Below are 14,074 nucleotides of genomic sequence, written 5' to 3' on the forward strand. Positions count from 1 at the left end.
TTATACTGAGGATTTTCTTTAAGTGATGAGAGAGAAAAAAAAACAGATGTAGTAAAAATATTCAACTAGATTATGTGTTTTTAATCCACAACTGGATATGTTTCATAAATGTACTTTGGTTTGTTGTAAAAAAAATTATTCCTAGTAATTTAAATAAAGTTAACTAATAGCTAAGTGGAGAACAAACTAAGATTTGGCAGCTAAAGGAAGGAGTTAAACTGTCACTGGAAATGATGACAGAGTTCATCTCTCTTATTTTAGTTCTTCCCATCATCAAAATCAGTAATTGAAAAGGAACCTTAATTTTCGTATCATTATTAGGCATGGCAAATACCTCTGTAATCATCAGTCCTGTACTCTCAGTTTTGCCTGGTCTGATTATAGTTGTGGTGAAACTTTAATTATCTTTCTGTTTTCATTATGGTCCTGGCCAAGATTACTTCACCTTAGGGGACTGTTGTTACTAAAACAGTTTATTGCTTAGTAATTTTAGTCTTTCTGTAACAAGAACAGTTAGCCCTGGCTGGGTGGCTCGGTTGGTTGGAACATCATTTCATACATCAGAAGGTGGTGGGTTCTGTCCCTGGTCAGCACCCATACTGGAGGCAACCGATCCATTGTTTCTCTCTCACATCACACTCTCTGCCTGTCTGTCTGTCTCTCTCCGTACCTCCCTTCCTCCCTCCCTAAAATCAATAAACGTATCCTCAGGTGAGGGTTAAAAAAGAATAATTAAATCTTTTTCTTGTTGCATATCGGGTAGGTTGCAAGCGAGGCATTTGGACACCTGAAGCATTAGATGTGTATTGTAGTAATCTTAGCTTTTGAGTAACTTAATTTGAAAAGTTACTATAAAAACCATAGTTTTCATGTATATTATTATGGCAGTTTAGCCATTATTATGTCAAAGTTTTAAAAGCACTCAAATGTCAGAGAGTTAGCAACAATGCTGTCATTACCGCAGATTTCAAGACACTTCGATATGCGGTAGCTCATGCCTGAGTAAGTGTAGGTGGTGGGTTTAGAGCTACTGTGCCGTGTTGGGTTCTGCTTCTGCCTTAGCAGCCCGGAGCTGCCGCCAGCCTGAGGCTGCATCCCCTGCCCCAGCCTTTCCTACACTGTAGAGGCCGAGAGACTGGTGGCCTCCAGCCCAAGGAATGTGCTTGCGTAAGTCACAGCCAGCAGCCTTAACATCCAGTGGCCTTGGAGTTTGTAAAACAGCTTCATTTACATTTAACCTCTAAGGTGGGTTTCATTTCGAGATCCTACGAGAGTGATGTCTGGGGTTTCACCCCTACAATTTTTTTCAACGTTGTCTTTAATAATAGTATAAATGAAAGCTTAAATATAGGATGGATGAAAATTTTAAAATGATTATAGTGTCGAAGTCTAGATGAAAATAAAAGATAATTCCTTACATTTCCCATTATAAGTTCTAAATTCCATATCATTTCCATATTATATAAATCCCTTTAACATTTAAAGCTGTACCTTAGAGATAGATAATATGCCCCTATCCCATGTGTTCTTGTTTATGGATACAGACGAGCACACCATTTCCACTTACGTTAAAAGCAATTGGATCAGATCAGTCTTTCATTGGATTATTTATGTCTTTTGATTTCTTAATTAGTTTGTGCTCAGTCTAAATATATTAATGATTAATTTTTAAGTATTTATTGAAAAATTCATATGAAAGTTTATTTTGTTGAAAGACTGTTGTTCATTTGTCAAGCTTATCAATTCAGATAGGTTATCAAGGTTGCAACTTAGAGAAAACCCAATGCAAGGTGACTTCTGTGAAGGGTATTTGTTGGGTTGTGTAATTGGAAGGCCAGCCATGGGCCACGCCTGAGGGTTGATTGAGTTAGCAAACCCACAGTGCTGCCAGGGTTTAGGTTGTCTTCTTTCTATTCTGCTTCTCACCTTCCTCTCCTGACAACAGGATGGCTGCCAGCCAGTCCCAGACTTAACTGATTTCTCACTCATGGCCAGCAGTCTTTCAGAAGCTCACCCAGAAAACCTTTCCTTAGTTGAGGGGTGTGCCCATGCCTTGAACCACCAACTGTGGCTGGGATGGGATTGTTTTGAGTCACTTCCCCTCAAGTAGGGGCTGTGGGCGGAGGTACAGAAACCCCGGTCAGAACCGGGTGGCTATCTAGAGGAGGAGGAAGTGGATGGAGGGCGCCGTGCAGGTTGAAGTGGCTTGGGCTTCGTTTATGAAGTGCTTGCTTTGCTTCATTGATTTTTACTTTTGTCTCTAGGGTCTGCGACAACCACCAAACGGACAGGCATTCCAGCTCCTCGAGAACTTTCGGCAACTATCTCAAGAGAGAGAACTGTGCCACGTGGTCCCACCAACCCAAAGAAATCGGTGTCTAGTCCAACTTCTTCCAGCACACCCACCCCTACCAAGCACCAGAGGACCACTTCCACAAGACCCAGGCCAGAGAATGAAGGGGGAGAAAAGGCTCTGCTCGAGTCCCAAGTTCGGGAGCTTTTGGCAGAGGCCAAAGCAAAAGATAGTGAAATTAACAGGCTTCGAAGTGAACTAAAGAAATGCAGGGAGAAAAGGACTCTGAACACTGCAGGAACCGACACTTTGGACCCAAAGATGGATGGAACATCAGTCTCAGCAGGTGACTCTGAACCGTTGATACAAGCTCTGGAGGAGAAGAACAAGAATTTCCAGAAAGAGCTTGCTGATCTAGAGGAAGAAAACCGGGCCTTGAAGGAGAAACTGCGTTATTTTGAGCATTCACCAAATTCAGAAGCGGGGTCCAGTCACACTGCTGATAGCAGCTGTCCCACATCCCTCACCCAAGAGTCAAGCTTCGGAAGCCCGACTGGGAATCAGATGTCAGGTGAAGTAGATGAATATAAAAAACACGCCCCCCAAAACGTATTACGGACGTCGGGCTCTTCAAGCAGCGATGTTACCAAAGCTTCTTTGTCACCGGATGCCTCCGATTTTGAGCACATCACAGCAGACACCCCCTCTCGGCCCCTGTCTTCCACAAGCAACCCCTTTAAGAGTTCGAAGTGTTCTACCACTGGGAGTTCCCCTAACAATGCGAGTGAACTGTCCCTGGCTTCCCTTACGGAGAAGATACAAAAGATGGAAGAAAACCATCATAGCACAGCAGAAGAACTGCAGGCTACTTTACAGGAATTATCAGACCAGCAACAAATGGTGCAGGAATTGACAGCTGAAAATGAGAAGCTGGTGGATGAGAAGACGATTTTGGAAACTTCCTTTCATCAGCATCGGGAGAGGGCAGAGCAGCTCAGTCATGAGAACGAGAAGCTGATAAATCTCCTCCAAGAGCGAGGGAAGAAGGAGGAGCCCGGCACGCAAGCAGGAAAGGTCCTGGAGCTGGAGCAGAAGCGCACGGAAATCCTGGAGCAGGGCCGCTGCGAACGGGAGAAACTGCTCAGCATTCAGCAGCAGCTGACCTGCAGCCTGCGGAAGGCCGAGGAGGAAAATCAAGGGGCTGTAGAGACAATCCAACACCTGAAGGAAGAGAACGAAAAACTGAACGGGCTTCTAGAACTGGAACGGCAGAACAGTAGTGTGATGGCCCAAACTCTGGAAGAGCGTACAGTTACCTTGGAAGGACTGAAGATTGAAAATGGGTCTTTGAAGGCTTATTTGGAGAATGAGAAGCAAAAAGGTATAGAGACCAGTTCTATGGGGCAGACGGCAGAGGGCTGTGAAATTCAAGAAATGTTGAAAGTAGCTCGAGCTGAGAAAGATCAGCTGGAACTGTCTTGCACTGAGCTCAAACAAGAATTACTAAAGGCACATGGTGAAATTAAACATGTTTCAAGTCTACTAGCCAAGGTAAGGCGATACCTCTTTATCAGTGTTTGCTCATCCTTATTAACATTTCCCTCCTTGATCTTTAAATTCAAAGAGCACAGAGAATCTTGCTTAGTCATGTTCATTCTGTTAGATTCCAGACAGGTTGGAGATACAAAAATGAAACACCCCAGTTTCTGACTATAGGCAGTTCCAAATGTGGTGGGGATGTAGTGAATCAAATCCATCAGTGTGGTGCAGGGATAAAGGACAGCCCAGAGTCGTGTGCCGAGGAGGAACACCTAGGATATGTGGGGTAAAGGAGGGTAGTGCAGGAGGACTTTTTGAAAGAAGTGACAGTAAACTGAGTCTTGAAGAATGAGTGAGACTGTCTGGCCAGTGTGGCTCAGTGGTTGAGCATCGACCCGTGAACCAAGAGGTCACTGGTGCAGTTCTCGGTCAGGGCACATGCCTGCATTGCGTTGCAGGCACAATTCCCAGTAAGGGGTGTGCAGGAGGCAGCTGATCAATGATTCTCCTCATCGATGTCTCCATGTCTCTATCCCATGCCTTTCCTCTCTCTCTAAAAATCAATAAAAACAAAAACAACAAAGAAGAGTGAGTGAGAGTTATCCAGGTCTGTCAGCATGCCTGGGATGCTTGTAACAGAAAATTAAAGTCACCCCAAATTTCCCCACCAAGTAATAATATAACCAGTATTTTGGTATTTTCTTGATATATGTTATGTGTTTTTCCCATAAGTTAAAAATTTTTTTTTTGAAGAATCACCTTGTACACATTGTTAACTTTTAAAAATGTAACATTTTCTGAGCATATTGTCATTATCATTCTTTGATACATTATTTTAAAGACCAGATAGTATTCTATGCTGTAAATATTTTGTATGTACTTTACTAGTGGCCTGTTGTTGAATGTGTGTGTTCTTTTCCAGTCTTTTGATACTGTAAATACATATTTTATATCTCTCATTATTTCCTTAGGAAAAAATCCTGGACAGTGACTTCCTGTTTCAGAGTATGCCCCTTTTAAAACCTTTCAATACATTTAGCCAGATCGCCCTGCAGACACATGACCCAACCTGTCCCCCCCCTGCAGATCAGGAGAGTGCTTGTTCCCCGCACCTTGCCAACAGTTGACATCAAGTTGGTGTCACATAGAGTTTATTTTACGTGTATCAAGACCCTAGGTGTGTGCTTTTGTGCTGTCCTGTGTATACAGGGACACTCATCTGTAGTTGCAGTGAAGCTGTAACTGGTACTAGTCTTTCCGCCCTTTTCTGTTACCATCGGAAAGTAAAACCCAGTCCTCCTAGGCACATTGACAGTTTATTTAATCCACCAGCAGCCACAGATTCTAATGATGAGGCAGAAGGGAATAGGGACACTTGGGGCACAAAACTGTAATGAAGGATAGAAAGTGCTGATGGGGAGGAGGAAAGCCTGTGTCCTCTCGACTTGGCTAACGGTTAATTTTGTGGCCTGGGCAGGCCCCTTTCCATTGTACAGTGTTGATGGAAGGGTGATAGTGGAAGGATTCTGGCCTTGTTCCTTATTTAAAGGGAGTGCTTTCAACATTTTGTCATTAAGGATGTCAGTTGGGGCATTTGCTGTATACCTTTTATTGAGTTATGCAAGTGTTTGACTAAGAAAGTTTTGTGTTTTTTTTTAAAAGGATGGGTATTGAATTTTTCTACATCTACTGTAGATCTTATGCATTTGTAAGATCTCTGCTGTAGATCTTGGACATCTGCTATGATCTTATAGTTTTTATGTAATCAGAATGTTTTTTCTTCTTTAATTTGTTAAGGAGGTATGAATAATAATAACAGTTTTCTTTTTTTTTTTAATCCTCACCTGAGGATATGTTTTCAAATTGATTTTTAGAGCGAGAGAAAGGGAGAGACGAGAGAAAAAGAGAGAGAGCGAGAGAGAGAGGTGAGAGAGAAACATCAATCAGTTGCCTCCCATTCGTGCCCCAAACGGGGATTGAACCCACAACCTAGGTATGTGCCCTGAGCAGGAATTGAACCTTCCGCCTTTTGGTGTGGGGTATGATGCTCCAACAACTGACCCACACGGCCAGGGCTACAGTAACAGATTTCCTAATGTAGTCTAGTGTTACGTCATTTTTGCACAGCTGGGTTCAGTTCTTATTCTTCAGTTCTCAATGGCTCCACTTGATTTTTTGCATAGAACTTTCAGCTATAACTCCAAGTGACTGTCCTATTAGTCACCATTAGGCTGCTTGGTGATGACCAGCTTTTACCCTGGAGCTCTGCGTTTATCCACTGTAATTCTCAAGAAGGTGAATACTCTGAGAAAGGAGCGAATTAAACCTGTTTACAAAGAGGAAGAAAGACAATACCAAGCCGTCCCATAATCTAATAGTCTTAGTAAATCTGTATATGTTTCCAGTTTAGTGACTCAGCTATTGTTCGGAGAGCCTCTGAAAAGCCTTAATATGTACTTTTTTCCTCCCAGTACGGTTGGGTCTGAAATTTGTATGAATCCTCATACAAAGTTCATAAAATATTTAAAATAATTGTGTGAATGTTTTGTAGGCTTTCTCTTGCTCTCATTGCTAATATCGCCATTCTTTTCAGCTTTTCTGATACCCACATGTACAACATGCCTTTGTACACCTTTGAGGAGGGGCCAATTCCACAGAATCCTGAGGTCTGAACCTCCCAGCCAGCCAGCAGCATGCAGTGGCCTGGGATTATTGTTTCTCCAGACTCTAATGCAATTAGGGTTACATTTTTTAGCTTTCAAGTTTTCAGTCCTTTATGATCTTGACTTTAAGTTAGGGAATTTTTACAAGACTTGAAACCTAGAAGCTTTAAAAGAAAATACTGATTTTTACCCCTCTGCCCTGAGATTGAAAGGTTATCGGTGGTATAGCCTTAGAAATTTAGTTCTTTCTACAGAAACTCAGTGTCTCTTCCAGAGGAGTAAGGAGATTACACACTTGCTGTGAGCGGTCAGGGAAAACTAGAGGTGAAATGATCATTACCTAATTGTCAGAACTACTAGATCCGTACTATAAGTTATAACAGTTTAGGTTTACTACATGCATCCTTTATTGTGTCTGAATCTCAGCATAAAATGCTTAAAGAACTATGAGGATTTCCCAGTTAGGTAGTTGCTTCGTGAAAGAAATAGTTTTTCCTTATACTTGGGGATGTGGTTTAATGGTAATTTTACAGATGAAAAGATGGTAAGGATTTGGAAAAGGAAGTCATTAGGTGAATGAATGGATATCCTATATAATAAAAGGTTAATATGCAAATTGTCCCCTCAACCAGGAGTTTGACTAGGAGTTAGACCAGGGGGCAGGCCCTTATGTCTCCTTCCCCCTGGCTGGCCCCACCCATAATTGGCCCTGATCGGGGGCAGGGCCAACCGGCCAACCTTCAGCATCCCCTTCCCCCAGCTGGCCCCAGCCAGATCGAACCCCACCTATGCACAAATTCGTGCACGGGGCATCTAGTAGGAAAAGAAAATATATATTGCATATTTTATAAATACTATCTCTCTTTTAATGGAGAATTTTGATTTATGTGTCAGTAGGTAAAATGTTCCACATTTCTATTCTCATTGGGCCAAACTAGAGTAGCCACTGACAAATTCTAGAGTAGAATTTGAGAGAAAGGGTGGCAAGTAGATGATTCTGTAGCCATGACTGCAGAACAGGACTTCTTGAAGGGCTGAGACCTGAGAACCTGGTTTAAATACAGGTGATCTATGAGGAGGATGCCAGGTGATGCTTTGGACTGTGAGACACAAGAACCTCCTAGTGTCAGTTGCCTAAGCAAACCGGCGTTCACTTTGCTCCCGTAATCAGAAATCCAGGAGGTAGGCAGTTGGTAGCTGTGGTCAGGGGCTGCATGATGTCAGGACTCTGGGCTGGCAGCTCTGCGATTCTCTCCGCCTTCCTGCCAAGGGAGCACAGCATCTTCAGCATCTCATCCTCACAGCCCTGGCGGGCAGGAGGCTTGGCAGGAGCCCCCGCAGCAACTCCCTTTATATGTGGTCAGAACTGGGTCACACACTGAAGCAGGGGGTCCCTCGGGGGTGAGGACGACGGAGCCCCAACGTGCTAGGGCATCTGCATGCACGACTCCGGAGACCAGGTTCGGTGACGCAGATCCGTTTTATTGTGGAACTACAGGGGTATATATAGCATGAGGGGACCAATCAGAGGGAGACACGTTGCTATACGCGACCAATGGCTGAAAGGCTGGGGTACTGTGCACGTGGCTCTAGGAGTTCGTTCAGGTGGGCATTGCTACTTCCTGGTGTGTTGAGGAAGCATGTCATGGTGGAGTGTGCTCACACCATTGCATCAGCTGAGACATACTTCCCGAGCTCTACATACAGCACACCTTCCCCCATCCACCCTCCTTGAAATCATAAGATCACATCCTGACTCTAACAAAATTGGGATACTCTGTAAGAAAAAAGGGAGAATGGCTTTTGGTAGACAAGAGTGCCATTTGCCTCAGCCTCTGATAGAACTCCCTCCACATGTTCACTCTTCCCCACCCCTGTTCATTCTCCACAAAGTGCTCACAGAGATCTCCTATGTGTGTAATGCCTGCAGCAGTTCCCCTTTGCACCAGACACTCCACCCAATGCGCGAAGCCCTGTGTTGCCTTCTGCTTACACATCCAGCCTTGGTCGCACCACCGTCCTCCCCGCCTAGGCCCAGCCACGCCGAGTTCTTGTCCTAACTCGCATCAGATGAAGGAAGTGGGGGCTCTCTCTGCCAAAAGTGTTCTTGCTTCTCTCTTTGCTTCCCTGACCCCTTCCCCATTCTTCACTTGCTTGGTCTATCTTAAGCTTTAGGTCTCAACTATAGTGTCACTGCTTTAGAGAGGCCTTCAGCTCTGTGGGGCCATTGTCTCATGGCCTGAATAGCCAGCATGTCTGCATTAGCTCGATCACTTGTGTGAAGCCCCTTGCCCGTCCCCATCCCCTCAGAGGAGTCCAGAGTGTTGATGAATCCCTTTGGTAGAGTTGAGGGGAACTTAGGGATCACTTCCCTATGAATCATGGACTGGATACTATTGGAAAAGTTGGTTAAGATTGAGTTGTTTAAGCTGAAAACCTGAACATTTCAGTTATCTTCAGTTGAGACACTTCCCCCCATTCTCTCCAGTACATTTGGCTGACAATCATATGTCAGCTCCTGGTGAAACAGCCTATGACTTCATGCTGGGAAGAAAGCATGTAAGAAACGTGTAAACAGAGCCTGTTTTCCTGCTCTCCCACGCAAGTCAAGAGAAGGCACGTTGAGGCAGCTTAGGGAAGGCCTGCAGGCTCCTCTCCTGGAAGCCTTCGAGGTGGGCAGTTGCCCCAGGAAATGTCCCAGGCCTCAGCATGAAGTCTGCTGTGCAGCAGGAGCTAAAGCTTAAGAAGAATCAACTCTACAACCAGAAAGCCCGTTCCTCCTTTATTAGGTCAGCTGTGCCATCACGTGGCCCAGAATACATGGCAGTCACGTGTTGGCACGACTGTTGGATCGCCCCTCTTGTAGGGCTCTACTCTTGAACCCAAGTGAAGAGGGACAGGAGCTCAACCTAAGGGTTTGACAGTGAGAGATCCGATGTTTGAGTAAGGGTGGGCTTGCTAGTAGGACCAGAATCACAGAATCTGTGCTCCCAATTCCCTGGGCTTCCGTGTAGCTCATAAGGGGCGGTGGGGCCTGCTTTCCCACATGGACCCAATGTCACCTCTCCCCTTCTGGGTTTCCCTGGCTGACCCCCTTTCCTTCTGAGGGCCCTAGTTTTCTCATTACACATATTAATACCTTCCGTGAAGTCAGACCTGAATACCATTCTCTTTCTTTAACCTGTGGGACTTGTCTCTGAAGCCTGGTGTCACCCTAGCATTTATCCCTCCTGGGTGAGCACTGAGGGTCTCCTAGAGAGTTCCCAAAGTATGATACAGATTTTTGCCCTCTTGGAGATGTCCATAGCCATTTTTCTTTTTCCATAACAAAAGTGTATACTAAACTAGCAGATCCTCCTTGCCCTGGCGTAGCAGCATTACAAAACAAATAGTTCAAGTTTAGGCCAGAATGAAACAGGGCTCTCCATCAGCAGTATCTCTTCAGAACAGTGCCAGGAATTAAGCAGGAGTTTTGGAGTAGCCAAGTTAGATGTAAAAACAAACACGAGAAAAATAACACACATTCTTACTCATAGTAAAGTTACTCAGGCAATCATTCCAAGATTATTTACTTTCATATTATATATAATTTTAACATCGTGACTTCTTCCATATATAAGGTATTTAATAAATACTTGTTGAATAAATGAATGAATGTCAGAAACTTGCAACAGAATTAGGAGAGAGGCTGCTTTAATTATATCCATATGTTAAAAAAATGATATTTATCATCATCCTATATAATAAAAGGATAATATGCAAATCAACTGAATTGTGGAATGATCAGTCGCTATGATGCACACTGACCACCAAGGGGCAGATGCTCAATGAGGAACTGCCCCTTGGTGGTCAGTGTGCTCCAACAGGGGAGTGCCACTCAGCCAGAAGCCCTGAGCCAGGCTCACAGCTGGTGAGTGCAGCAGTGGTGGTGGGAGCCTCACCTGCCTCCGTGGCAGTGCTAAGGATGTCCGACTGCCAGCTTCCTTAGGGGGAGCGGGCTTAAACCATCAGTCAAACATCCCCCCGAAGACTCCCGAACTGCCAGAGAGCACAGGCCGGGCTGAGGGACACCCTCCAAGTGCACGAATTTCATGTACCGGGCCTCTAGTATTTTAATAATAACAGCTAATATTTTAGTGCTCTATATGTGCTAAGCACTCTTAGAGCCTTTGGATCATTTAATTTTATAATTTCATGATATAGATACTGTCATTATCTTAATTTTTTTCAGTTCAGAAAACTGAGGCTGAGAATAAGTTATTAGGCTAATTAACTGACAAAGCCTAGAGTTCAAGTTAGGTCTGACCCCAAACTCTTGCTTTTTTTTTTTTTTTTTTTTTTTTTTACTACAGTTTACATTCATTGTTATTCTATATTAGTTTCAGGTGTACAGCATACTGATTCAACAATCATATACTTTACAGAGTGGTCCCCCAGTATTTCAAGTACCCACCCGACCCATACACAGTTAGTACAATATTATTATTATTTTTAATGAAAGCCCAATAAAAATATTTTTTATTTTTAATTAAATCTTTATTGTTGAAATTATTACATATGTCCTCTTTTTTCCCCCATAGACCCCTTCTAACCCACCTCCATCCCCCACCCCAGGCCTTCACCACCCTATTGCTGTGCCCATGGATTATGCATATATGCATACAAGGTGTTTGGTTGACCTCTTCCCACCCACCCACCTCTGCCATCGCTCTGAGATTCCATAGTCTGTTCTACGCTTCTATGTCTGTGGATCTATTTTTTTCATCAGTTTATTTTGTTACTTAGATTCCACATATAAGTGAGGTCATGTGATACTTGTCTTTCTCTGACTGACTTATTTTACTTAGCATGATACTCTCCAGGTCCCGCCATGCTGTCTCAAAGGGTAGGAGATGCTTCTTTTTTTACAGCTGCATAGTATTCCATGGTGTAAATGTACCACAGCCTTTTTATTCACTCATCTAATGATGAGTACCTGGGCTGTTTCCAGGTCTTAGCTATTGTAAATTGTGCTGCTATGAACACAGGGGTGCATACATTCTTTCTGATTGGTGTTTCGGGTCTCTTAGGATATATTCCTAAAAGTGGGATCACTGGGCCAAATGGCAGTTCCATATTTAATTTTTTGGGAAAACTCCATACTGTTTCCCATAATGGCTGCACCAATCTGCATTCCCACCAGCAATGTACTAGGGTTCCCTTTTCTCCACATCCTTGCCAGCTCTTGTTATTTGTTGATTTGCTGCTGGTAGCCATTCTGACAGGTGTGAAGTGACACCTCATTGTCGTTTTAATTTGCATCTCACTGATGATCAGTGACTTTGAGCATTTTTTCATGTTTCTTGGCCATCTCTTTGGAGAAGTGTCTATTTAGGTCCTTTGTGCATTTTTAAATTGGATTGTTTGTCTTCCTTTTGTTAAGTTGTTTGAGTTCCTTATATATTTTGAATATTAACACTTTATTAGATGTATCATTGCCAAATATATTCTCCCATGCAGTGGGCTCCCTTTTTGTTTTGTTGATGGTTTCTTTTGCTGTGCAGAAGCTTTTCATTTTGATGTAATCACATTTATTTATTTTCTCCTCAGTTTCCTTTGTCCTAGGAGATGTATCTGTAAACATATTGCTATGAGAGATCTAAGATTTTGCTGCCTATAGTTTCTTCTAGTATTTTTATGGTTTCATGACTTATATTTACATCTTTTATCCATTTTGAGTTTATTCTTGTGTATGGTGTAAGTTGGTGGTCTAGTTAAAATTTTTTCCACGTATCTGTCCAATTTTCCCAACACCATTTACTGAAGAGACTGTCTTGACTCCACTTCTTGCCTCATTTATTAAATATTAATTGAGCGTAATGTCTTGGGTCGATTTCTGGGGTCTCTGTTATGTTCCATTGATCTATATGCCTGTTCTTGTGCCAGTACCAGGCTGTTTTGATTACAGTGGATTTGTAGTATAACTTGATATCTGGTATTGTGATTCCTCCAACCTTGTTCTTTCTCAAGATTGCTGCGGCTATTTGGGGTCTTTTTTGGTTTCATATAAGTTTTTGGAGTATTTGTTCTAGCACGTACAAATATACCAAATATGCAGTTGGTATCTTAATAGGGATTGCATTGAATCTGTAGATTGCCTTGGTAGTATGGACATTTTAAGGATGTTAGTTCTACCAATCCATGAACACGGTTTATTCTTCCATTTGTTTATATCTTCTTCTATCTCTTTTTCTCAATGTCCTGTAGTTTTCTGAGTACAAGTCACTTACCTTCTTAGTTAAGTTTATTCCTAAGTATCTTAATTTTTTTTTTTTTTTGCAATGGTAAATGGGATTGTTTGTTTAGTTTTTCTTTCTGAGAATTCATTATTGGTGTATAAAAATGCCATCAAGTCTTTCTTTGACTGGCTTATTTCACTTAGCATAATGCTTTCCAGGTCCATCCATGCAGTTCTAAATGGTAAGGTTTCATTCTTTTTATGGCTGAGTAATATTCAGTTGCATAAATGCACCAAGTTTTTTTTGTCCACTAATCTACTGATGGGCACTTGGGGTGCTTCCAGATCTTGGCTATTGTAAATAACACTGCAATGAACATAGGGATGCATACATTTTTCGAATTAGAGTTTTGGGTTTCTTTGGATATGTTCCCAGAAGTTAATTGATGGGTCATTAGGGAATTCCATTTTTGAATTTTTTTTGGAACATCCATACTGTTTTCCACAGTGGCTGCTCCAATCCATATTCTCACCAACATTGCACGAGGGTTCCCTTTTCTTCACACCCTTGCTAACACTTGTTGTTTGTTGATTTATTGATGATCACCATTCTGACAGGTGTGAGGTGATATCTCATTGTGGTTTTAATTTGCATCTCTCTGACAATTAGTGACATTGAATATCTTTTCATATGTCTGTTGGCCATCTGTATGTCCTCTTTGGAGAAGTGTTTATTCAGGTTGTCTTCCCATTTCTTAATTGGATTATTGTTGTTGTTGTTTTTGGTGTAGAGTTGTATTAGGTCCTTATAAATTTTGGATACTTATATGACTTTTTCATAAATTTTATGTATTAACCTCTTATTAGATGCCAATGAGTCAAGTAGATTGTCCTTTCGCTTTGATGATGGTTGCTTTGCTGTGCAAAACTCTTTTAAATTTGATGTAGTTCCATTTGTTTATTCCTTCTTTTATTTCTCTTGCTGGAGGAGATATATCAGAAAAAATATTGCTGCAAGAAATGTTGGAGATTTTCCTGCCTATGTTTTCTTCCAGGATTTTTATGGTTTCAGGCCTTACATTAAAGTCTTAAATCCTTTGAGTTCATTCTTGTATATGGTGTAAGAAGCTGGTCTAGTTTCATTTTATTTTATGTATCTGTCCAATTTTCCCAACACCACTTATTGAATAGGTTGTCTTTGTATCTTCGTGCCTCCTTTCTCATATATTAATTGTCCATATAGTTGTGGATTTATTTCTGGGCTCTCTGTTATGTTCTGTTGATCTGTATGTCTGTTTTTATTCCAGTACCATGTTGTTTTGATTATTATGGCCTTATAGTATACTAGAGGCCCAGTGCACG

The 14,074-nt window shown here is 42.2% G+C and overlaps 1 protein-coding gene across 16 annotated transcripts in view; it reads left to right on the forward strand.

Moving 5' to 3' along the window:
• The window catches only part of SPECC1 (sperm antigen with calponin homology and coiled-coil domains 1), a 249,111-nt gene that overhangs the window by 140,509 nt on the left and 94,528 nt on the right, over nt 1–14,074 (forward strand). For all 16 annotated transcript variants that reach the window (XR_004965624.1, XM_036296313.1, XM_036296312.1 and 13 more), the window contains exon 4: nt 2,265–3,844. Coding sequence is in view for 15 of the 16 variants with exons in the window: in XM_036296313.1 (XP_036152206.1) it covers nt 2,265–3,844 (1,580 nt within the window). In the remaining variant the exon portion in view is untranslated. The remainder of the gene's footprint in view (nt 1–2,264; nt 3,845–14,074) is intronic.

Source organism: Myotis myotis, unplaced genomic scaffold (genome assembly GCF_014108235.1).
Source record: "Myotis myotis isolate mMyoMyo1 unplaced genomic scaffold, mMyoMyo1.p scaffold_m19_p_29, whole genome shotgun sequence".
NCBI classification, from domain to species: Eukaryota; Metazoa; Chordata; class Mammalia; order Chiroptera; family Vespertilionidae; genus Myotis; species Myotis myotis.